At 38.5% G+C, this 23,913-nt stretch overlaps 1 protein-coding gene across 1 annotated transcript in view; it reads right to left on the reverse strand.

The window, feature by feature from the left end:
• Positions 1-23,913, reverse strand: part of DDX10 (DEAD (Asp-Glu-Ala-Asp) box polypeptide 10) — a gene marked incomplete at both ends in the record, with an annotated part of 46,070 nt that overhangs the window by 11,730 nt on the left and 10,427 nt on the right. Inside the window, 2 exons of the mRNA XM_009870264.1 lie at positions 3,592-3,679; positions 13,144-13,245. Of these exons, the coding sequence (XP_009868566.1) occupies positions 3,592-3,679; positions 13,144-13,245 (190 nt within the window). The remainder of the gene's footprint in view (positions 1-3,591; positions 3,680-13,143; positions 13,246-23,913) is intronic.

The following is a 23,913-nucleotide window of genomic DNA, read 5'->3' on the forward strand; positions in this document are numbered from 1 at the left end:
ACAGCAGAGGAACCATGTCCTATCAAATGAACCATGAAGTTGGCAAAGCAATTAGTAATCAAGAATTTTCTTTTTTTCCTTTTTATATTTTGTTAAAACAAAGTAAAAGCATCTTGAAGTAAATCAACAAGTTTAGAGGAGGCAATCATTTCGACTTCGTGCCCTTAACAGAGTAAACTACATCCTACATGAATTTCTGTGTGTAGCTGTGCTGTTTCACTGTTACCTGATACATACAGGTAGTGAATTTATTTCTTACAAATGTCAAGAACTTGGTAGCTTCAGACAGGTTAGACAGCACAACACTTATGTCTTTGAGAACTCCAGCATTCCAGATAAGGATCCAAGGTCAAGATTCCATTTGCACTGTTTTTGTTACTTTATTCACATTGATATATAAGACTACAGAAAAGGCACATTTTCATAGCATGTCTGAACACCCAAATCTTACTAAGAAAGGACACTTCTAAGATAAACCACTTCAAGATTTTCCTAAACTGGATGTATACACAGTTTGCCTGCAAGACAACACTGCACTGCTACCTATAAATTAAAAATTGCAACAAAAATGGCTTGAAAGGGTAGTTAAATGGCAATTAAAAAAATTTTCAAAATGAATTTAAGTTTCTATTTGTAATGGTGACAGATGGCCTATATTTGATTTAATACTTGTGGTATTTTAAAACTTTATTTTCTTTTGTTTGATGCAGAATGATCTTTCTCTGTCCTTTAAGAAATCTTAAAACGCCAAAGCTAGTAACAGAGGTTTGTTAGTATTTTCATTCAAGTCAGATGATATTGGCTCTGGTCCTTCCCCAACCAGCTGCTCTGTCATTTCTGATACAAACTGGTGTAACTGCAATTTCCTGTGACAGTTGCAGATGATGCTAATGTGTCACCACTATATCTGGCCTGTGCAACGTTATGATGAAGCTTTCACTGACATTCCACATGCTACAAGTAATACTTCGTGCATTACAAAAACATGGCATACCCAAATGCCAAAATCAGTTTTAAAAGTAGTTCCTTCAACACTGCCTTAGACATTTTATTCACCAAGATCCCACTGATCTCCTCAGACACTTCGACTTAAGACTCTTCATCTAAGAAAATAAGAATGACATTGCTCTGGCCCAGTGTGTGTCTCTACTGCAGGCATCCAAGCCAGGTCCCATCACACAGGCTACCTCTGCAGTGCAAAGAAACTGCCACTCATGCATCCCAAAGGGGTTTTAAGGTATCGGTGTCAGGATGCATCCTTACAGGATCCTCCCCATCACCTATCAAAGACAGCTTGGGCGGGACATCAGGCTCAGATAAGACATCTAAAGTTAGGTGAGATGAACCTCAGCTTAAGAGTTTTAAATACTGAAACGTGCCTCATTTTACATCCCAGTTCAACAGAAAGGCTAGAACTCAGTCTCTCCAGAAGCACCCATGATCCCCTTTTCATTGTACCCTACCACTCAGGCCTACCAGCAAATCTTCAGGTGTCATCCATCGCCACAATAGCTCACACAAATAAAAAGTTATTTACACTAATCCAGAATTTCTGCAATCTTGTATTTCTCAGGCTTCAGCATTTCTGGATTTCTGATCACTTGGCCTCTGGTAGTGCTCTTTGACTCATATATATAAGAAAAAATAACCCCCAAAATTTTCTTATTATTCTTCCAACCATCTTGTTTGCCTGCATCTCAGTTGAACTCCTGATTTTGCATAGTTTGGAAGACACTTAGTACAACTACAGAATTCATGGGCTCACGATATCCGTACAGTTTAAAAACAAACGAACAAACCAACCTGATAAAACCTGATATTGCAGCCCTTCACTAATAAAAACAGTAAGCTCTAACCCAAAGAGTTTATGGCCTAAAAATATTAAAAAATCAGGGAAAGGTCAGCAAATATTTCTAAGTGGTGGCAAGAGGCAGTAAAATGCTGAGAAACATCTCATTGTCCACCTTCTGCAGAAAGTGTCTTTTACAAACAGCACATTCTAGTTCAGGAACATACCTAATTATCTTAAGTTTTCCTTCCTTCCCCAAACCTGCTAAAATCTTGAACTTAAGGTACTGTTCATGGAGTCTCCCAACATCAATCAGCTCAGCAAAGAAATGCCATTCATGAACACGTTTTTCTGTCTTACCTGGAAGAGCTATTCTAAGCTATTTTGCTTCTCATTTAAATCCAAATGAAAGTTACAACTATTATATATAGCCAGGAAATACAACAACAAAAATTTATTTAAAAAGTGGGCATGTGAGACCTACATGGTTTAATATTTATAACTTTTTAAGCCAAGGAATGAGATCCATTACTTTTGAGTATCTTTTTTTCTAACATTATTATTTCAAAATGTTCTACATCAGTTCCCCACAAAAAAGTCCTCTGAGGAAGAACTATGAATTGACCTATCCCTTTCAATGAAAAGGGTTGTCAAATTGAAAAGTGTACACAGTCCTATTCCTTGCACTACCAAGGACACATGATGGAAAAAAAAAAAAAGACATATTTGTACTGATGTAACAGCTTTATGCTTTACAGAATCACAGAACAGTTGAAGTTGAAAGCAACTTCTGGAGATCACCTAGTCCACACCCCTGCTCAAAGCAAGGTCAGCTAGAGCAGGCTGCTCAGAAATCCACTCTGTTTTTAATTCCAACAATGGAGAGCACACAACCTCTCTGTGCAACCTGTTCTAGTGATCAATCACTCACGATAATTTTTTTCTTCTTGGTTTGAAATTGAGTTTTTTGCACATTGATTTGTGCCCATCACCTCCTCTCCTGCCACTGGGCTTCACTCAGAAGACTCTGGCTCCATCTAATTTATACTTCTTTACTAATACAGGAGATATTCCAAGTGCTCAGTCATTGGTCTTGCCTCCAGCATTCCCATGTCTTTCTTGTACTGGAAGCCCAGAATAACGCTTTGCATTCCAGACATGTCTCATGAGGGCTGAGCAGAAGGGCAGGGAAGGACCACTTCCCTTGACTGGCCAGCAATGCTTTGCCTAGTGCCACCCAGAACGTGGTCAGTCTTCTTTGCTGCAAAGGCACACTGTGGGCTCACATTCGCCTGTTGTCCACTAAGACAACCTCTTACTCCTCCTCCTTTTCTGTAAGTTGCTTTCCAGCCATTTGGTCCTAGCTTGTACTGATGGATGGGCTTCCTCTTACCCAGGTTCAGGTCTCAAACAGCCGAGAAAGACTCAAACAAAACAGTAAATATCCTCAAACAGCTGAGCAGCAGTGACTGCTAGAACAAAAACCACTTTCGTACTCAAGACTTCAAACATGCTCACCTCTACATTGATTTTGGCACAACAGTAGCAGGCCAGGCAGCTCTTCAGACATCATGAGCATCATGAGACCACGTCAACTCCCACAGGCTCTACAGGCATACTTACCACCAATGGCTAATGTGATTATTGTTTCTCCTGATGCTGTGTTTTAAAAGCTTGAAAATCAGAACAATTTTGCAGTTCCAAACACCACTGCTAGGGTATATATGAGGAGGTCAGTTATTCCAACAGTAGTTCTATTCAACTAGCATGCCTCAACAGCTATAGCACAGCAGATGACTTACCCTTTGGGCTTTGTCTTTTAACTCCTGATCTTGAGCTAAGAAAGCTTGCATCCTCTTTTGGATGTCTGTAAGTTTTTCAGGATTAATTCTAATTTTAAAAAAAAAGAAAGTTATTTTTAATTTCCGAGGAGTATTAGCATGTCTTTTGCATTCTTCAACATGCGTAAAAGTTATTACTTTGAAACAGCTTAAAATGGAACCATATTAAAGATGAAGCATACACTTCTCAAACAAATAATACAGAAAAGACAAACAGGAAGATCAGATTTTTTTTTATCCAGAGATAGTTTTCAGGGAAGGTGGTGAAACTGCTTCCAAAGTTGAGCCGAGAACTTCTTCCTGAGAAAATATATAGAAGCAGCATAATGAATTATAGTGCTACTTTATCCTGAGACTGCAGTCTTCATAAGGAAATTCTCAGCATTTTTGGAAGCTTAAGTAAGATCCACTGTCCCAAGAATACCGACATTAAAGTACTTCTTTCTTACAGCCAGATGAGCAAAAATAAAGAACACTGAGATTAAACAGATTTACAGGCTCCTCAAGGTATTGATCAGGTGAATAAAGAACAGTGACTGTATTACAGAAAATGCTACTAAACCTAGTAAGAAGGTATGCAAGTCCTCTCCCAGACTCTGGATATTTACATCTATTCCAGTGATACCTATACTATTCCAGGTTTATTTGCCCAGATCTCTTCTGGTTTTCATCTGCTTGGACCAATCAAGTGTATCATACACCCTATCAAACCTTCAGGAGGTTACCCCTCAGCTAAAGGTCAGAAGAAATGCACCACTACCAGATTTCTTAAACTGGTTCTTGCTGCTCTGTGCCATGTCATCCCATATAAACAAACAATACAACAAAACATGGCCTTTGTTAAACAAAGTCAAGAAAAAAAGAATCAAAATCATGCCTCTTTAAATAACAGTAAGTCAGTCTAAAAAATGTGACTGATTAAAATACCAAGAAACATTTTGTAGTAATTTTTTTGTAATGTATAGTCAGTATTATCATCTATTATTCTTACTAAATACAAAAGCCGTAATACTTTAATCTATAATCTATAAAGACATCAAGCTTTATTCTCTCATCATATCCTTATCTCTGTCAGATACAGACACTGGAAAACTGTAGTGCACACAAGAGCTATTTAGCTGCATCTTTAGTGAAAGATCAAAAAGATGAGTTCCAGTTTCAAGTCAGCACATAATTTGCTCTGAAAGCGTAAGGACATAACAAATAAGAGGCATGAAAAATTCCATGGGGGAAAAAACTGACCAACAAGTCTTTGAAATGCAATGCAGAATAGAAAGTACACAAGATACCAAAGACAGAAAGGCTCAACAGAGAGAAGGCTCTTCTAGATTTTATTCTGTAAAACAAAATTGAGAAGGCATCATTGAAAATATTCCCTTAGCAAAATAAAAACAGTAGCTTGCCTAATACCAAACTGTATTATAAGGTACAAATACAAACTATACTACCTTACCGCAGAGGATAAACAGGAGTAAAAAGGCTGGCTAGATGAAATCAACATGTTTACAATGAAACTCAAGAATAAAAGCTTGAAGAAGAACTGAAGACAAGTATAAAAATAGCACAGATACGTTATAAACACAAAATGAAATACAAAAAGTAAAGAAGGCATATGATGAATAAATAATTGACATGAACACCAGTAGTAAGACAGCCCAAAGAAGTGCTGGACTGGTCCTAAGTTATGGGAAAGCTATTAAGAGATGACCTCAAGGCACTTAAATCAGCCAGTGTCTTTTTTTTTTTCCTCGTCTTCACTCAAAGTGGTAGCTGCAGCACGGTCCAAGCTGACAGTAGAATTGCAAATCACAACATAACAGGTACTTAGATAAATCAGCTGGGTTAAAAGAAGCTTACTCCCTAGCAACTAGAGCAAAAGTCAAAGCACTCTGAGTCATAGTTCCATCTATTCTTGAGAAATGATCCAAGATAGAAAAAAACAAATCTAATGATAAAATGAGACAGAGCGAGTAAACACAGGGCTCATCTTCAAAGGTGGAAAAAAGCCTGGAAGTTAGACTGTTAACTGTTTTCTTGATACCAAAAAAGACAATTTGTAAGCACCTAAAGAAGATAAGCAAACACACAATGGCAACATAGCGTAGTCAGAAGCAAACCATGACTAACCAGCTTGATTAGTCTCCATAGCAGCATTAGCAGGCTTTAAGAATAGGAAAGAAAGAGCAAATGCCATATTTGATGTCAGCATAACATCTGGCAGTTGCACATTCTCATAAGCTAGGGAGACATGGTCTACATGAAATCTTTAAAGTAAATGCAAAACTGACCTTGGAGCTGTACTCAAAGAGTAGCTGGGACTGCCAACTACTCAATGTGTGACTGTAAAACGCAAAATGCACACTAAGTTCCAGTTCTTACCTAGGCCCCCTATTACAGACTTGATCATTAAATAATGAATCATATTCCCACAGAGGAGACAATACATCACTGGGGTTCCAAGCATAATGGACAGTAATCTTAGACAAGATGTGACAATAATTTGTTGATTGCACATGAATTTTGAGTAATTTGGCTGAAATTTGCAAGAAAAGGGTTTTAAGAAAACAGGGTCCCCCACAGGGTACAGGTGGACATCTGCACCCCATCACCTCCGTGGGCTGCAGGGGGACAGCCTGCCTCACCGTGGTCTTCACCATGGCCGGGGAGATTCTCTACTCTGGTGCCTGGAACACATCCTCCCCCTCCATTTTCACTGACCTTGGTTGCTTCACATGTTCTCACTCCTCTGTCCCTCTGCCAGTTCCTGTGTGGCACAGTTCTTTTTGCCCTGTTTCTTAACTATGTTTTCAAAGAAGTGTTCCTATCCTGTCACTACTGATAGGCTCAGCCTTGGCCAGTGGCGGGTCCCTCTTTGGAGCCAGCTGACATTTGCTCTATCAGACTTGGAGGAAGCTTCTAGCAGCTTCTTGCAGAAGACACCCCTATGGCCTGCCCTCTCACTGAAATCCAGCCAGGCAAATCCAGTACAAATGATCATCATTAAATTTGAATTTGGTTTCGGTGAGTTTGCATACTATTACTTTCTGAAGAAATAAAACTCTTTAATTACACACACGTTGACTATTTGGAGAGACAAACTTAAAATCAAAACATTTAAATGAATTGTTTTAATTTACAAGCTTGCCTCATCAGTTAAGAACCAGTGAGCTAAAAACAACTACGCAAAGAATAGGATTTTACAACATTGTCTGTCATTTTAACTAGGCTGTTTCTTTCTTTTCTTACTCTGAGAACATAAATATTGCATTTACAGAGTAATATAACTTTTTGAAACTATTGTTTTGCCTGGTAGTTGCATAAATGGCCACAGTCGACTGTGCCATGATGTAAATCTGAACTCCACCTGCTTGGTCTTAGGAACTGATCAGACAGTCCTCTCCAAATTTTCTGGTTGATATACACCCTGCTTTCCTCTCATTTCTCCAGTTTTTAACACCAGGACAGAAGTACCGCTTCAACTGGACACTCTCTCTTCCCCATTCTCTCCAAAGCAGAATTTAAAGAAAAAAAGCTCAACTACCACCAAAAAGACCAGGCTGCCATGATGTAGCAAAGAGGTTGCTATATTCCACCCAGCTTCCAAGCAGCAGCAGGTTTTGCTTCGTGATCTTCAGCCTGGAACGGGGCTCCCTGTGCTTGCTCTGGACACCCTGGAAAGCTGGAGGGAATAGGAAGAGCTGGGACCTCAGGAAGGCTCCTCAGAGTTGCCAGCCTCACCCCTGCCCGCTGGTTACTGATACCAGTGGACTGCCCTACAGTCATGATGGTAATTGGGAGGCAACAAGTTCTAGTAGATTCCCCAGTATTAATATTACTGTCACGCGGAATACATATCAAAGTATTCTCCACTGACAGGAAAAAGAAAGAAGTGGCTTTTGTTGTCAGTGTTGCTTTCTTCAAGATCCACATCTTTTGTTACAAGAGCAAAGAAAATAATATTACATTTTGGGTATCTACATACTTGTACTTCCTTTGGTAAAATTTTCTCCACACAAGATTTATGATTATCCCTTAAGGCAGCAGCTTTTATCTTAAAATTATAGAATACATTAGGCTAGAACTGACCTTTAAAGGTCAACCAGTCCAAACCCCCTGCAGTGAGCAGGGACATCTTGAACCAGATCAGGTTGCTCAGATCTCCATCAAGTCTGACCTTGAATATCTCCAAGGATGGAGCCTCCACCACCTCTCTGGGCAACCTGTGCCAGTGTCTCACCAGCCTCAGAGTAAAGAACTCATGCCTAACATCTAACCTAAGTCTACCCTGCTCTAGATTAAAACCACTGCCTCTCATCCTGTCACTACAGGTCCTTGTGAACAGCCCCTCCCCAGCTTTCCTGTAGCTCGTACAGAACTCTCCAGAACTTTCTCCAGGTCTCTCCAGAACTTTCTCTTCTGCAGACAGAACAGACCCAACTCTTTCAGGCTGTCTTCGTAGGAGAGGTGCTCCAGCCCTCTGATCATCTTTGTGGCCCTCCTCTGGACCTGTTCCAACAGGTCCCTGTCCTTGTGTTGAGGGCTCCACCAATGGGCACAGTACTCCAGGCACGGTTTCACCAGAGCAGAGCAGAGGGGCAGAATCACCTCTCTCGACCTGCTGGCCACACTTCTTTTGATGCAGCCTAGGATGCCATTGGCCTTCTGGCCTGCAAATATGCATTGGTGGCTCATGTCCAGCTTTTATCCACCAGTATCCTCAAGTCCTCTTCCTGCAGCACATCACACTCTCAAGCACTTCACCCCCAAGCCTGTATTAATAATGAGGACTGCATCAATCAGGTGCAGACCTTGCACTTGGCCTTGGTGAATTTCTTGAGGTTCACATGGGCCCACTTCTCCAGCTTGCCCAGGTCCCTCTGGAGAACATCCCATCCCTCTGACACATTGATTGCACCACTCAGGTTGGTGTCATCGCAAACTTGCTGAGGGTGCACTCAATCCCACTACGTCATTGATGAAGGTATTAAACAGCACTGGCCCCAGCACAGACCCCTGAGGGACACCACTGTCACCTATCTCCATTCAGACATCAAAGCCATTGACCACACTCCTCTGGGTGCGACCATCCAGCCAATTCCTTACCCATCAAACAGTCCACCTCTCAAATCAACATCTCTCCCACTTAGAAGGATGTTGTGGGGGACTACGTCAAAGGCCTTGCAGAAGTACAGAGAGATAACATACATTGCTCTTCTCTTGTCCGCTCATATAGTCATTCCACCATAGAAGGCCACTAGGTTCGTTGGGCAGGACTTGCCCTTGGTGAAGCCATGTTGGCTTCTTGTTACTGAAAAAAAGTGGATGCCATGAAGTAGTATCAAGGTATTACCAAAAATAATTTTAGTTTACAGTTTGTATCTAAAACTTTGAAATTATAGACTCCTTAGACAGGCTAGAGGGCTGGGCGAGGAGAAATCTTATGTTCAGTAAGGGCAAGTGCAGAGTTTTGTACTTGGGAAAAAATAACCCCATGTGCCAGTATAGGTTGGGGACTGACCTGCCGGAGAAAGGGACCTGGGGGTTCTGGTGGGCAGCAGGATGCCCATGAGCCAGCAATGTGCCCTCATGGTCAAGAAGGCCAATGGCATCCTGGGCTGCATTAGAAGGGGAGTAGCTAGTAGGTCGAGAGACGTCCTCCTGCCCCTCTACTCTGCCCTGGTGAGGCCACATCTGGAATATTGTGTCCAGTTCTGGGGCCCTCAGCTCAAGAGAGACAGGGAACTGCTGGAGAGAGTCCAGCGCAGAGCCACAGAGATGATGAAGGGAGTAGAACATCTCCCTTACGAGGAAAGGCTGAGGGAGCTGGGTCTCTTTAGCTTGGAGAAGAGGAGGCTGAGAGGTGACCTCATAAATGTTTATAAATATGTCAAGGGGGAGTGTCAGGAGGATAGAGCCAGGCTCTTTTCAGTGATGTCCAATGACAGGACAAAGGGCAACGGGTACAAGCTGGAACAGAGGAAGTTCTGCAAAAACATCAGGAAAAACTTCTTCACTGTGAGGGTGACAGAGCCCTGGCACAGGCTGCCCTGAGAGGTTGTGGAGTCTCCTTCTCTGGAGACATTCAAAACCCACCTGGACGCGTTCCTGTGTGACCTACTGTAGGTGATCCTGCTCTGGCAGGGGGCTGGACTAGATGATCTTTTGAGGTCCCTTCCAGCCCCGAACACTCTGTGATTCCACGATTTAAACACATACATAATGGTTAATACTTTCAGAGTAGCTTTTTGTCATTCTGGAATGCTCTAAAATATGGCATTTATTATTGCATATTTTGCATTTTCTCCTCTGTTTGAACAATGAAAAAGAGATGTACTGTTAAAAGCACTACCAGTAAACTGGCAGCTTGTCCTAATTAGAAAGGAATGGTATACTAAGAGGCTCCACAGGGAGCTTAGATGTAAAATTGAAAATTAAGAAAACAGCTCATACCCCAGCCTTATGAATAGGTATTCTGGAAAAGAAAAGTTCTTCCCCTCTCTGCTTTCACATTATGGAACTATTTTAAAAACTCTGCCTAAATGAAATAAATGTTTGCAAATCAGAAAATACAAAAGAGGGAAAGTAACAGAAAAATGGTTCTTTGAATCCCTACACAAGACAGCAGGTTAACAAGAACAGCAAAACGAACACTGTAATTTACAATGAAGTTTTAGAAACAAAAAGCTTTCAGACTGAATTACAGAAGTTTGAAGAGTTAAACTCTGTTGACAGCAAGCAATGATCGTTACCTTCTAACTCAATTCTTGAGAATCTGTAACCGGATGAACATGCACAAATAACTTCAGAAGACTTCAACAGAAGACTTCAATAGAAGACCTGGAAGGTGATCTATGGTTTGATGCAACTTCCTCAACAAGTTATCAACTGACAAAACTCACCAGGGTTCTATTAATTGGGAAACAGGCTAGAAGTAAACAACTTAAGAAAATGTGTAGCTAGAAGGTCTTAGGATAAAAATTGTTTTACAGTTACACAGAATTATTTTTTTTAAGGATTTTAAGTTAGCCTCATACAAGTACGATGCAAAACAATTTAAGCCTTAACCACGCTGGATGGACAATGCTAAGTAAACGCATTCCCCTTTGTTACAATGTTACAAATACTAATGAGATACAGTTTTTCAGTCTGTAATACTATGTATCTTGGGGCTGTTAAAATACATTATCAATCCAAATCCCTGAATTTGCTTATAGTGATTCCAGTTAAGATTGTCACTTAAATATAGTTATTATATATATATACACACACACCCTAGTGGCTTGGTAAAAAAAATTAATTTTCTGGGTGACGTTCAGAAAGAAAAAACCTAAATCTGAGACTTTTCCATTGATGCAACAGCAGATTATAAAGAATATGTTATGAGATGTATCCATGCACGTCTTTTCACTGGCACATCTAGCTTGAATTATAAATAGAAGATGCACTTATTAGGGGGGGAAATTAAATATTTGCTTTATTGAAATTCAATGGTTATTCTGGTACAAAAACACTGACTTCCATTTACATGGATAAATATAGACTAAAGAGGCTTTTTTACCATTTTCTGTGATAAGCTATTCAAACAATTAACTGCATTACTCAAGAAGTTAAAAGCTTAGCTGTCAAAGAAAGGTGAAATAATGTGCATGGGATCAGACATTTATTTAGTGAATATAAAAGTAAGATAAATGATTTGAACTATCATTTTAAGAATAAAAAAGATGAAGTTTGGAAAAAGAGACAATATGCTTAAGCTAGTAGCTATACAACAGACCTTCTAAAGAGCTATGAAGTTTTAAGGAAAATATCAGACTTGAATTCAGTTTCTCTACTGATATTGTGAACATTCAGTTTGGGGTTTGGTTGAGTTTTGTTCCTGTTGTGTGTTTGTTTTTTTAAACAGCAGTGTCAAAAGAAAGCTTTAAGCATGACTAGGGTTCTCCTAGTTGTTTTCTCCATTTAGGGTCTTATTTTCACCGCTTTAGCAAAAGTTGTGTTATGTTCAAAGTTGACTCATGTTCTACACAGTACTGGCACACGTTTGACCAGGGAAAGGTGTATTTACTTCATTGGATGCCGTGTCCTTGGTAACATAGAAGCAACATTCACAAGTGCCCCTCAAATGGCATATTCTACATATCAAAAATACTTGTAAAAAAATAAACTAAACCTTAAATCTCAGAAGTGCCATGACCGTTTCATTTCTCTGCAGAAATTACAACTTGTTAATTTCGAACAGAACCAAAGGCTTAAGCAATGCAGTTATAACGACTTTTTCATCCTACTTTGATTTTTTTTTCCTCAAAAAGTTCTTCCACAAACACTTCCTGCATACCATTAATTACTTTATTTACTTAGATTTCCATATCTCCACATTTAAACCACAGCTTCACAGTCCTAACCTTGCTCATGTCCATAACTACCGAAACTGAATTTTCTATTTTGTCATCCTTCTCTGATTTCTTCTAGCTCCACTCTACAATTTTTGGCACGGTGTAACCTGAACTATGTAAGTACTCAAAATGGAGTCAGGCTCACACCACATTTTCTGGCTTGTTTTCAGTTCTTCCTTTCAGTTCTTCCATATTTCCTTCATATTCCGTTTCCTCTTTTTATTTAACATTAGACTGACAGGCTCAAAGAATAATGAACTCCTTCCTACCTACATCTGCTAATTAAGAAATTACCACCCACTCTTTTTAGCTTTTTTTTTTGTCTTTTCTATATGTTCATTTCTTTGCATTTAATAGGAATTGGAACTATAAGTGCTTTTTTATTTTTACATGATATCTTCAAATACTTCTGCAACTCTTTGAAAGTCAATTCTCTTTTGTACAGATAGCACAGATCTCTAACAGATTTCCATTGAAATACTCCCTCGTATGTAAAATGACCATTTAGACACATCTTTTATTTCCTGTTCTTAAACTAATTGAGAAAAATCATGACAAATTGGAGAAACATTCTAGAACTAGAGACCAGTAAGAAACAAGAATGATAGCCTGTATAAAACACATTCAAGGACAGATTAAAAAAATTGTAATTATTTAATCTGCAAAAGAAGAGAGAGTATGATAATGTTCAATTATATTAAAAGTAGTTGCAAAGAGTAAGAGAATACATAATTTTCCATATATTCTTGGCACAGGACAAAAGAAATATTTCACTTAAATGACTTACAAGCTTTATCAGACACTTGAAGAAAAATGTTAACGGTAGGAACTGCTGAGTATAGATGAGATCACTTCGGGAAATTGTGACTATATTAACTGGCAAGTTAGACAAGCATCTGATAAGATTAATTTGTGCAGCTGATCCTGCCTGTGGGAAAGGGGATGGAATAGGTAACCTCTCAAGGTCTTTTCCTTCTACAGCACGATCAAAGCAAAATGATCTCCCTTGTTTGTCCAGCTCCAGGCAATTCAAGCACTTTATCAGGATCATCATAGACTCATCACATTTCATTCCTCTAGAAAGAAGGCTGAATTACAGACAGGCCCATCAGTCACTTACTTGATTTCACTGACAGGTACTTTCCTCTGTGCCAGCTGTTCCACCATGCCTTTTTCTTCTGAGGGAAGCAACACTAACAAAGCTTCACCACCTTCTTTATATCTGATTGGGGGGAAAAACAAAACAGAGACCTCTAGTAAACAGGAAAAAATACATTTTTGTTCATGTTTTTAATAACCAATGAGAGTCTACATGTGCTTCCTTATCAGCAGAGTATATAAAAAATCCTTAAATTACAAACAGAAAAGAGAAGGCAAATTAGTTAAGGGACTTGTTAGTATCTCCACTTAAACTGATTTTGAAACTGTGCCTAGAGCCCTAAACATCTGGGGCTAAGACATGGATTCAGATCAACGGATCTTTTCTTCCCTAGAATACAAATACCAGCAATAATCAAATGGCACTTGATCAAAGCTTACAATACTAGGAAATCTAGCCACTTGCATTCGTTCTTTACCAATAGGCTTAAATCTTAAAACCTGGTAACAACTGATTCTCCTTTCAATGTCCTGCAAGTGAAAGAAGGTAAAGGCGAGGAAAGGACAAGTGCCTTGATGTCAAGCGACGACTCCTACTTGCAGGTTCAATAAAGGCTACTCGTCTAACATGTCATAGAGGCATCACTGGGAGAGGGAAGAGGGGAAGAAAAAAAAAAAGCATAAAAATAGAAGTACTTTCACTTACAGAAGCAGGTTTTAGGTGAAAAAGTGAAGATACAAATCAGACTGATCCCATAAGAACATACCTAATATTCACTCTTCAGTAGACTTAACAGATATCTAACATAGCTGAGTTGGCAGTTACTCAAGATACATGGTTGGCAAAGACATTAAGAAAAATAATCTTTTGTTCTTAAACCATCTTTCTGTTCACTTGTGTGTATGAAAATTGACAATTCCTACTTTTGGCGAATTTGGCTACTTGAGGATGTTCATGGAGCAAAAAATACCAAAGAGCATTAGTAAACAAACAAGACAACGGCCTTAAGTCCTACTGAAGAAGGATGCATTATCTAAGTCCATATCTATTATTAGGTTGGAAAAGACCTCTAAGATCATCAAGTCCAACTGTCAACCCAACACTACTATGACCACTAAACCATATCCCCAGTTGCCACATCTATATGTTTTTCGAACACTTCCATGGACGGCAACACCATCACTTCCCTGGGCAGCCTGTTCCAATGCCTCATCACTCTTTCAGCAAAGAAATTTTTCCAAATATCTAATCTAAATCTCCCCTGGTGCAACTTGAGGGCATTACCTCTTGTACTATCATTAGGAACTTGGGAGCATCCACCTCACTACAACCTCCTTTCAGGTAGCTGTAGACAGCAATGAGGTCTCCTCTCAGCCTCCTCTTCTTCATAAGAGATGTTCTCTAGATCACTCACCAGCTTTGTTGCCCTAACACATACACTGTTTCTTCATCTACATTTACAAATTTTTCTAAGAGTACAAATTGATAGGAAAATATTGCACAGAGTCATCCATTGTATAAAAAACAACCACCCAACTAAATTTCAGAAATATCCAAAACTGGACAGAATCCAACTCCCAACTGATAAGAGCAACATGTGGGGCAAAGCAAAATAAAGACTGGTAAGTTACTATGTAGAGCAGCCCTAAACTGACAAGAGCTACTCACAGGGAAGTCCATAGACAGCAGTAAGCCTATACATAAACCGATACAAGTATTCCATTTATTTGAAACAGAAAATACTCGTTGTATTATTTTCCAAGTGTCATTTTATATCAAATTTTTTACTATCTTAAGAGGCCTTTGGTTTTGTTTTAGTCCTAATTGTCTTTTTTCCTATGTTGATAAAACTTGTCATCCATCTCAAACACATCTGGTTTGTCCTTTCTCTTTCTATAAGGAAAGTTAACTGTTGCCTCCATCTTCATTCCACTTAGTCTGTTGCCATGTCATAAATCTTCAGCTTCTGTTACCCCATCATACATTTTCCTGTTAGGTCTTTACTCCAATTGCACTCACTCTTCTCCATCAAGAGAACCATCAAGGTCAGGATATTATACAAAAGCTACAAACTGTCAGCAGAAGGGTGAGAGATGTTATTATTAGCCTGTCTTTGGGTTAGAGACCACAGAGGGAGGTCACACATTGTTCCAGTAAAAGCTCAGCAATGACAAGAAAACACCTTTGCACACAGAAAAGTGACTTAAGTGCTATTTAAGGAAGTATTAGAGCCAAGAGTCTTTGGCTTGAGAGACCTTTTACACTGGAGGCCAGAGAGTGCAGAAAGATGTTCTCCAGCTTCAGATGGAATATAGGGAGCCCCATATTTCTCCAAGCATAAGCAGTTATCCCTTGGCTAAAACAGTACTGCAGAACTGTTTGAAAACTATCCGTCACAGCATCATGAGCAATGCAAGTAGCAGCAAAATCTGCAGTTACAACAGTCTGACAGCTTTTACTGCAGCTCTCTGCTTTCATTTGATCAATCTGAAAAATCACCACAAAAAATGCTCTTAGATGCCCTTTTTTTTTTTTTCCCCAATGCTATACATTATGGGTTTGGGGACCAAGTTTTAAAGATAATTTTAAAATGTTTAATACATGTTTTTGCCAGGAGATTTTAATCCTTTACTTTCCAGATTTTGAAATTTTAAACGGAAATCAAATTGATACAAGAGGACAGTTTCTGTCACATACCAACACTATGCAAGTTTACTAGTTATACATGGTCTAACATACCATACATGGTATGACATTTGGACTTTGTCCCAGAAAATACTGCTTTAGGGTTCTGGGTAAGGGAGAGATACTGTACAAAAAGTATACTAACTTGATTTTAATGCATTTAATTAGTAGACCTAAAATGTTCTTAATGCAGAAATACCAGCTTGCAGAATGTTTTTTTTAAAAAAGAGTTTTAAAGCAACCCATATGCTTAGTTTAAGGCAATTTCTTATCTTTATCAACAGCACAGGAGGACCTAACTCACAGCTGACTGTTCACACCATTTATGCAATAATTAAGGTTGGAAATTACTTGCTTATGTAGATCAAGTGCACCTTCCAAGAAAACTCTACATATTTTAACCCAGCCAAATTCCAGATGACATCTCCACAAAGTGGGTGCATGTCAGACACTGTCACTGCTTGAACAAGCAATGAAATCTTCGCAAGCCACTGAACATTAGAGGACTTTGCATTTTATGGAAAAAAAAATTATGATCGCAGTTCCAAGACAGCTAATTATTCATCAAAAGAACCTGAGTTCTCAGAGCACTGTTGGAAAGAAGGATCAAAATATTCTCTTTTATCTACTCAAGGCCTGTATTGGAGAGGAAGACAGAGAGATAATATTGCTGCCAATACCAGCCTCACCAATTTAGAGTACAGTATAACACACAGCTCTGCTCTTCTCTTCAAAACAGATGCTACAAAAGGAAAGGATTCCAAATAGAGCTATGTGAATGATTCGATATCTGAAAAGAATGTCTGTTCAGTTTCTTAACAAGAAGCTTCCTCATTTGTCAAAAAGACACAAAAAAAAGTCTCAACCTCACTATATAAACACCTACAAAGGATAATCTTTGCAGATTGCTTAAATTTAGTCAAAGGCATGAAGTGATTTCTGCAAGTTTATTGCTTCTGGCATTTTTTTATCCTGGAGTGCCTGAGCCGGCATTCTTAAGATTGTTGCTTTACAATATTTATTGTGTGCAACACACTATGAAAGGTCAGTGCCATCCAAATCAAAGAAGAAATACACATCAGGGGTCAGAGAGTGCAGACATCATCTCCGCAACCCACAAACACTAACTTTGGAATGCACAGGAAATATGGTTCTACATTAGTTCTGCTTTTATAGCTTTTCTCTAGTACCCACGAGGTCACTCTTAAAACAGGATGCCAGATCAGCTGAGCCTTCAAAGCGATCCTTGAAAGATGTTCTTGTGTTATTATATGCTGAGTCAGTTAACTTTTCAAAAAGCACAAATTCAGGCGATGTAATTCTAAAGGCACATTCCACAGATAGTTCACACAGAAAGAAAACAAGCATTATATCTGGCACCTATGAACAACCAATTCAATGTTTACATTAAGTCTTGCAAAGTCTTTATACAGAGAGAATAGTACTATAGCTAAGTAAAGAAAAACACACAAAGAGCTGGAGGTTTTCAGGCACCTATACCTTCTCATCTTTTAGCAGCTGTTAAGAAAAAAAGCAAAAGCAACATTAAAAATATTTATCGGAGCTGATGCCTTTCAAAATTCAAATGGACTGGAAGACATCTGGTAACTACAGACATCTCTGTTGAAAACATTCACTCTTCTAAACATCAATATTTTAAATGTACTTGAAGTTAATGAGGAATAGTCTCAGGCCATTTTTTATTTTAATTAGTTAAATCACGCTTAAAATATGACAGTTTAATATTAATGCTGTTCTTCAGAACTAAACATGAAAATCAAATCATTACAGAACTGAGACAGATCAAAACCAAATAATCTTAAGTACCATCTGGGAAAGTTTATACCTATTCAGTGTCTCAAATAGGCATTTAGCCAAAGAAAACAAAATATAATCCTATTAAAAACAAAACAAACAAACAAACAAAAAAGAAAAACTCACCAAAAAAAAAAGTTTCACTTGGCCTGGACGTTATCTTATTTCTCAAAAAAAAAGGAAATAATAACTTAGCAATGTGCTAATAAGAAAACTACGGTCTTAATTTAAAGATAACCTCAAAAAGAGAGTTTGCAGTCTCTTAGGATACCACATACAAGCCATTCCAATTCTATGGAAAATTGCATCTTACTTGCAGAAAGTCTTTGGGAAAAAGAAATCATATACTTCTAGTCTTATTTTCTAGCATCTATTGGCTTCAACACTTACCAAAAAGGCAAGTAACTTCTCTGCAACTCTATCCTGACTTACAAGTAAGGAAGCTGTAACATATCATCACTATTAGGCAAAGGGCAAGAATGATACATTTACACTGACTGGAGATGAGAAAAAAAAGACACCTACAATCAAGGGCAAGCACCAAAGGCTGGACAAGAAAACTAGATAAATTACTTAAGACAATGTAGTACTGGCTAATTAGAAATAGAGAAAAATGGTTTTGTATGTCAAGAACATCATTTCCCTAGCAAAGAAACACAAGGAGCTGCCAAAAGTTTCATTTCATACCAAAAAATAAATAAAATAAAACAGTAAAACCAAGAGGATAGTTTATTCACCATGACAGAATTGATCTTAAACTCCTGCTAAAAACCACCCTGAGCCAACAGCTGGTATCAAGCATGAAGGACCTAATAGCATGGGGAGAATTCAGTGAGGACACCATGAGAAAAAACGCTTTTCGTGGAGGCCAGACAGACACTGAGATTTTGCTAATCTTAACCTACCCTGGATCAGATCCAGTCAAAGGCTGCACGTACTGCTAGCCAGTACTACTAAAGCAACGAATACTGCCATCCGCACAAAGGCAATAGACGAAACACATCACGGCTATTAATTCCCCCTTGCCATGCGGCTGGAGTCGAGCTCGTTCTAACTACATTCTGAGTAGTTTTCCACTCTTGCCACGACCATTGTAACATATAGTTCGGTCAAACACACCGTATTTTGACATATGAGTCACAGTGATACCAGAATAAAATAGGAATGGGAACCATCTGATTGACGGTCATGAGGCCCCAGTGTTCCACTGCAGGGCTGACATCCAGCAGGAAAAGAAACGATGGGGAAGCAACGGAAAAAGAACTGTAGGGATGTCTTGTGTGGATACACAGACCTTACAGGAAATGTTATGCAGGTTGTCTTGAGCAGATGTATTGCGACGTGTTTCCCTAACGTTTGTATTTCAGAAGATACAAGTTGCTGCCAAATTTCAAGAGAGTTAACGGCAGTATTTCTGCTTTGTTTGGCAAGGAAAAAAAATAGGCTATTTTAAAAACTGGCAAAGGAGAAAATGGAGACGACAAGATAAAATTTGGAAGAGGAGGATTGCAGATCTAAAGATACTTGCATGACAGTTTCCTGAACTGGAGTATTTCCCATCGCAGAAAACTCAACATAAAGGCGGTGATAATGTATTTGAAGATATTTACCACACACACTTGTAAGGAATCCTAAGTATATCATTTTTATGCTTTGGAGGTCACAAACTTACCATCATACTCAAAAGTGTTTTGTGGGTTTTTTAAATCTGTAACTGAAATGGAACTTGACCAAGTCAGCTTGATTACAGATCTAATTTTAGCCTAACTGGGCCATGATGGATAGTATCAACATACTGTCATCTCAGTTGTCAAAAGACATAGAAGGAAGGAAGGTAAGGAAGGTATCACTGCAAAACTTGTGAGCTTAAATCAAAGCCCATTCCTTGCATTCCAAGCCAAAAAGACAGCTGCAGATATATCAGTAGAAACTCTCCACAGTAGATCCCTTTGGAGAAAGAAAATCAGGCATCAAGGAAGCCAAATCAACTTCTCACCTGTCTCCTTCTCATCCAGATTAAATCTGCTCGAGCCTTACGGAAGTAAGCAAAAGCCTCCTTTCTTTAAACATTAAGGTCAGTAAGTTAAGGATTTAGAGTAGCATCAAAACCAAGCCCACTAACCCGATGCAGAAGTCTGTGTTGCATTCTTTTCATGTAAAGGAGTAATACAAGACACCTACAAAAACACATCCAAAGCATATCAAAATGGAGAGGTTTATTCCGAAAAGACCTCTTTCAATCTGATATGCATACAAACAAATCTGTTCAGCCACACACTATCTTTCAACAAAAAGAAATTAATACCCATACCTACCCCTAGGCCTTCCACAGAAATACAATAATTCATAGTTTTGTTTTAAAATTCAACTGTTAAAGCTGATTATACAAACTATGATTTTTAAACATATTTCTTAAAGTAACAGCTCTAGGTCTCCCATACAGAGATCAATTCAGGCAAAACTTCTATTTCCAATTATACTATCTTCTGGGCCTCCTACAACAATGTAGACTGGCAAAATCTAAGCTTCAAGCCAAGGAAACATTAATTCTCCAAGCCCAGGAGCCAGAAGACTTATCTACTGTTTATCATACCTTCTATGCTGCTGGGTTTCTTCCCTAACACGGTAATTTGTTATTCTAATTTTTTTTTTTTTAGCTGACAAATGAGCACAGAAAACAAATACACAGATATCAAAATTATTATCCCATCTGCATGATCAACACTCTCTTCTGGTAATTGGTATTTTTCTTTAAAACAACAAACCTTTAACAGGTGATCTGTGTGCAGCGCTAACTGCAATTGTGCTGTATCATCTACAGCAAGTCCTGCTAAAGCAGCCCAAGAAAAATTACAACAGAGCAGAGAGCGCACTTGCTGTTCACAGCTGAGCAAATGCTGCAGCCAGCCTGTGCTCACTGCTTGCTCCTCGACTCAGCCAGGGAGAAGAGCTCTTTCCCAGGGGTTGTAAACAGTCCAATAGGGAGCACTTGAAAAGTAGACCAAAAAAAATCTGACTTGCTTTTTTTTTAATTTTGTTTTAGCTCACTTCTAATGTACTGTATGCTCCTATTTCTCCATCACATAGATCTTAATTCAGTATCCTAAAAAAAATAATCAGCAAATACTGCTCCGAAATTAGAGATTGCTTCAGGGTTTGGTTTTTTGGGGGGTTGTTTTGTTTTCCTGTGATCACTTAATATCCTTTTCCTTCTCCTGTCTGGACAGCAGCCCACTTACATCTATTGCCAAATTCCAAGAACCATGCAACTATGTTTTATTCATACAACAAAACCATAATCCCTTTCATGCAGTCGCACCGGCTAGGTGTCCTTGTTTGCCAGACAGGCTTAGTAAAAAGAAATCATGGACACGAATAGGCAGCAGCTCATCAACCCTATCATGCTAGTCTCAGAACAAACTGAATTCAGAAGGCCTTGGGAGGTTGTTGGGTCCTCCCTCCTAGACTATAAGAAATCCATTTGCCACAGCAGCTGCGTCCATTCTACTGCATTAAAATATATGTGCTTATTTATTTTTTATTACAGGATAGCAGGTAATAATTTAGTCACTTAATATTTCAGTGTACTGGAACATTTATATCATGCCATTATAAAAAGAATTCTAATGGATAACACAGTGCCAGTCAGTGCGACCGCGGCACCACAAGCCACTGTAAGGAATGTAGGTAGCTAGGGCACAGTGTTTAGAAATTTTAATTTTTAGATAATATAATTTAATAATTTGATACAATTTAAAGATGAAGTGTCAACAATTTCATGTGATCTCTCATGAGCATTCTTCAAAGCATTTTACTTCATGACGGGATAAGATCACTTTACAACCTGCCACTTTCACCTTTACAAAATTTGATTTGTGTATTCCTCAGTATTCACAAGGCATCAAAAAATCCTACAGACCTTTTAAGTCTTCATTCATACGTCTTGGCTCTAATCATCACACCAGCCAGTACAGAGACGGCAGGCAACAGAACATCCTGCTTTGGGAAGATGGACTTTTATTATTCCATCTGTCTTCAGAATATAACTTACCAAAAGGAAAAAAAACATACGTAGCATTAGACAGCACATGCATGTCTGTATGTACGCTAAGTTTAACTACAACAACAACAGAGTTACAGTGATCTTCCTAAGTCAGTGAAAGTACCTAAGAAACCTAACCAAGTAGCTTGGATTAAATACCATCAGAAGGCAGAGCCTGAGTCAGATGTAAAGCTTATATCAAGTTCTGGACATATCACAGATAAAAAACGCAGAGCAAAAAGATTTATTCTGTTTAACATTCCACTGTGTCTTTAAAAATAAAGACTCCTGACAGAAAAATCAAACCCAAATAACAGTTTTTAACAGTCTCCTCTGAAGGGAGAAAAACAAAAAAAACCCACCAGACTGGATGGAAGAATGTAATGCTAGGAAAGAAAGAAATTGATTACCGGCACGTGCCAGGATACAAGTACATCCAAAATACAAGACATTTACGCATGAATAGAAAGATAAGAGACTTTTCAGTGTTTATTCTACTCATCAATGAAATCAAGGTTGAAAGGAAAACATTCCTATAAATGTCTTTTTTCATGCCATACAACTTACAAACTAAGTTTGGAAAAACAGTTGGGAAAAGAAATAAGCAGTCATGTGCTTCAAAAACTATTATCTTCTGCTGTCCCCTAGTGGCACTGTAAATTGTTTCAGAAAATTGATCAAATTTTCAATTGTAGGCTTCCTACACCAAAGAACAGAAGGCATCAATAGAAATTAAAAGTCAGAAGAACTCAGTTTGGCAGACAATCGCTACAAGTAGTAGTAGCAGAATCTTTCAAACTAAAACCAAAAGGAAAACATTGTAAGCTAGTATTTTAAGTTATAGACTTTGCTAATTGTACGATAAAAATATAGCCAATAATATTTATGGCCCTAGCCATGATACTGTCAGTATTTTAGAAATTCTGTCACTGAACATATACTTTAAAAGCAATTGGAAGAAATAGCTTCCAACCACTCCAATTGTAGCACACCTTTCCAGTTAAAAAAAAAAAAAAAAAGGTGCCCCTCAAGATATGCCAATTCTTCTATAAAGTAAAAGCATTACTGGACAAAACCCAGATTTTCTTGGTCTTATTTTACCATGAATCAAGAATACACAAGTTGCAATTTATGTTCTACAGTAGGATAAAATACAAGTAAAATGCTACTTTGGGAATACAGTGCTCTTATCCACTTTAAAGAATTACCTTCTCTCTTAAATGAGGCTTTGGAAAACTGTAAAACAGATGTGGGAACATATCCATGATTGTTAGCCACAGGTTTTCCAGCCCCATCCCCAATATAATTTCTCTCGACTTTCATATTAACTTTCATATCACAAAATAATTTGATTCAAAAGCAAACAGTATCTGGCATCCCAGTTTTAATTACAGTTTAACACAGTCTTTAATTACCTAAGATATTTAATTTAGCTTCCATTCTATGCAATTATATACTCTCGTAACTCATGAAAAATTGTAATTATCTCTAACCTTATTAATGAGGACTATTAAGCTGCAGTTCAGTTCATTTTTATCAAGTTTCTAGAATAACACAAGCTTCTCAAACTAACTGTAGCCACTGAAAACAAAGTTGCCCACTCAACACTTATACTGAGAAGTACATTCTCAGTTATCCACATCTAAAACTGCATTAGCATATTAACTTAGGACACAGTATTTATTTAAAACTATTAGACTTGGGTTACTTTCTAATATTTATTTCATGCTGTTAAATTCACTAGATGAAGCCCTTTCCAGAAGTGCTTTCCTTGAAGGACAGAGCGAGCCTGTATGTTTCTCCGAAGTGACAGTCAAGTGTCGGTAGAACCTTCCTTGATCTTTATATCAGATTAAGAAACACAAAATACCCAGGAAGCTTTTCTGACACAAGGAAATTGCTTTCAGTATCAGCCAACACCCTGCCAGCTCAAACAGCTTGCTCAAAAGTACTCCCAATTTCGTAAGATTTGTCTACCGAAAATTCACATAAAAGGAAACAGAGAGCCTGGTGGAGCAAGGGGCAGGCATCCAGCACAGCCAACGGCCTCTGGGACAGGCCCTCCACCCCGATTTTCTGTCTAAATTTGTCCCTCAAGCAGTCACAGAAGGTGATTCAGAAGCCACTGAAGACAGACCCTTAAGGCTGCAAGGCTAATGTCCTCGTCAGAGTGACATTTTATTAAAAGCATTATGGAAAAGGAGAGTTGTTTGTCTCTATGTGGCTGCTTACCCTGTCTAAACCTACTT

Source organism: Apaloderma vittatum, unplaced genomic scaffold (genome assembly GCF_000703405.1).
Source record: "Apaloderma vittatum isolate BGI_N311 unplaced genomic scaffold, ASM70340v1 scaffold15050, whole genome shotgun sequence".
In the NCBI taxonomy this organism is placed as follows: domain Eukaryota; kingdom Metazoa; phylum Chordata; class Aves; order Trogoniformes; family Trogonidae; genus Apaloderma; species Apaloderma vittatum.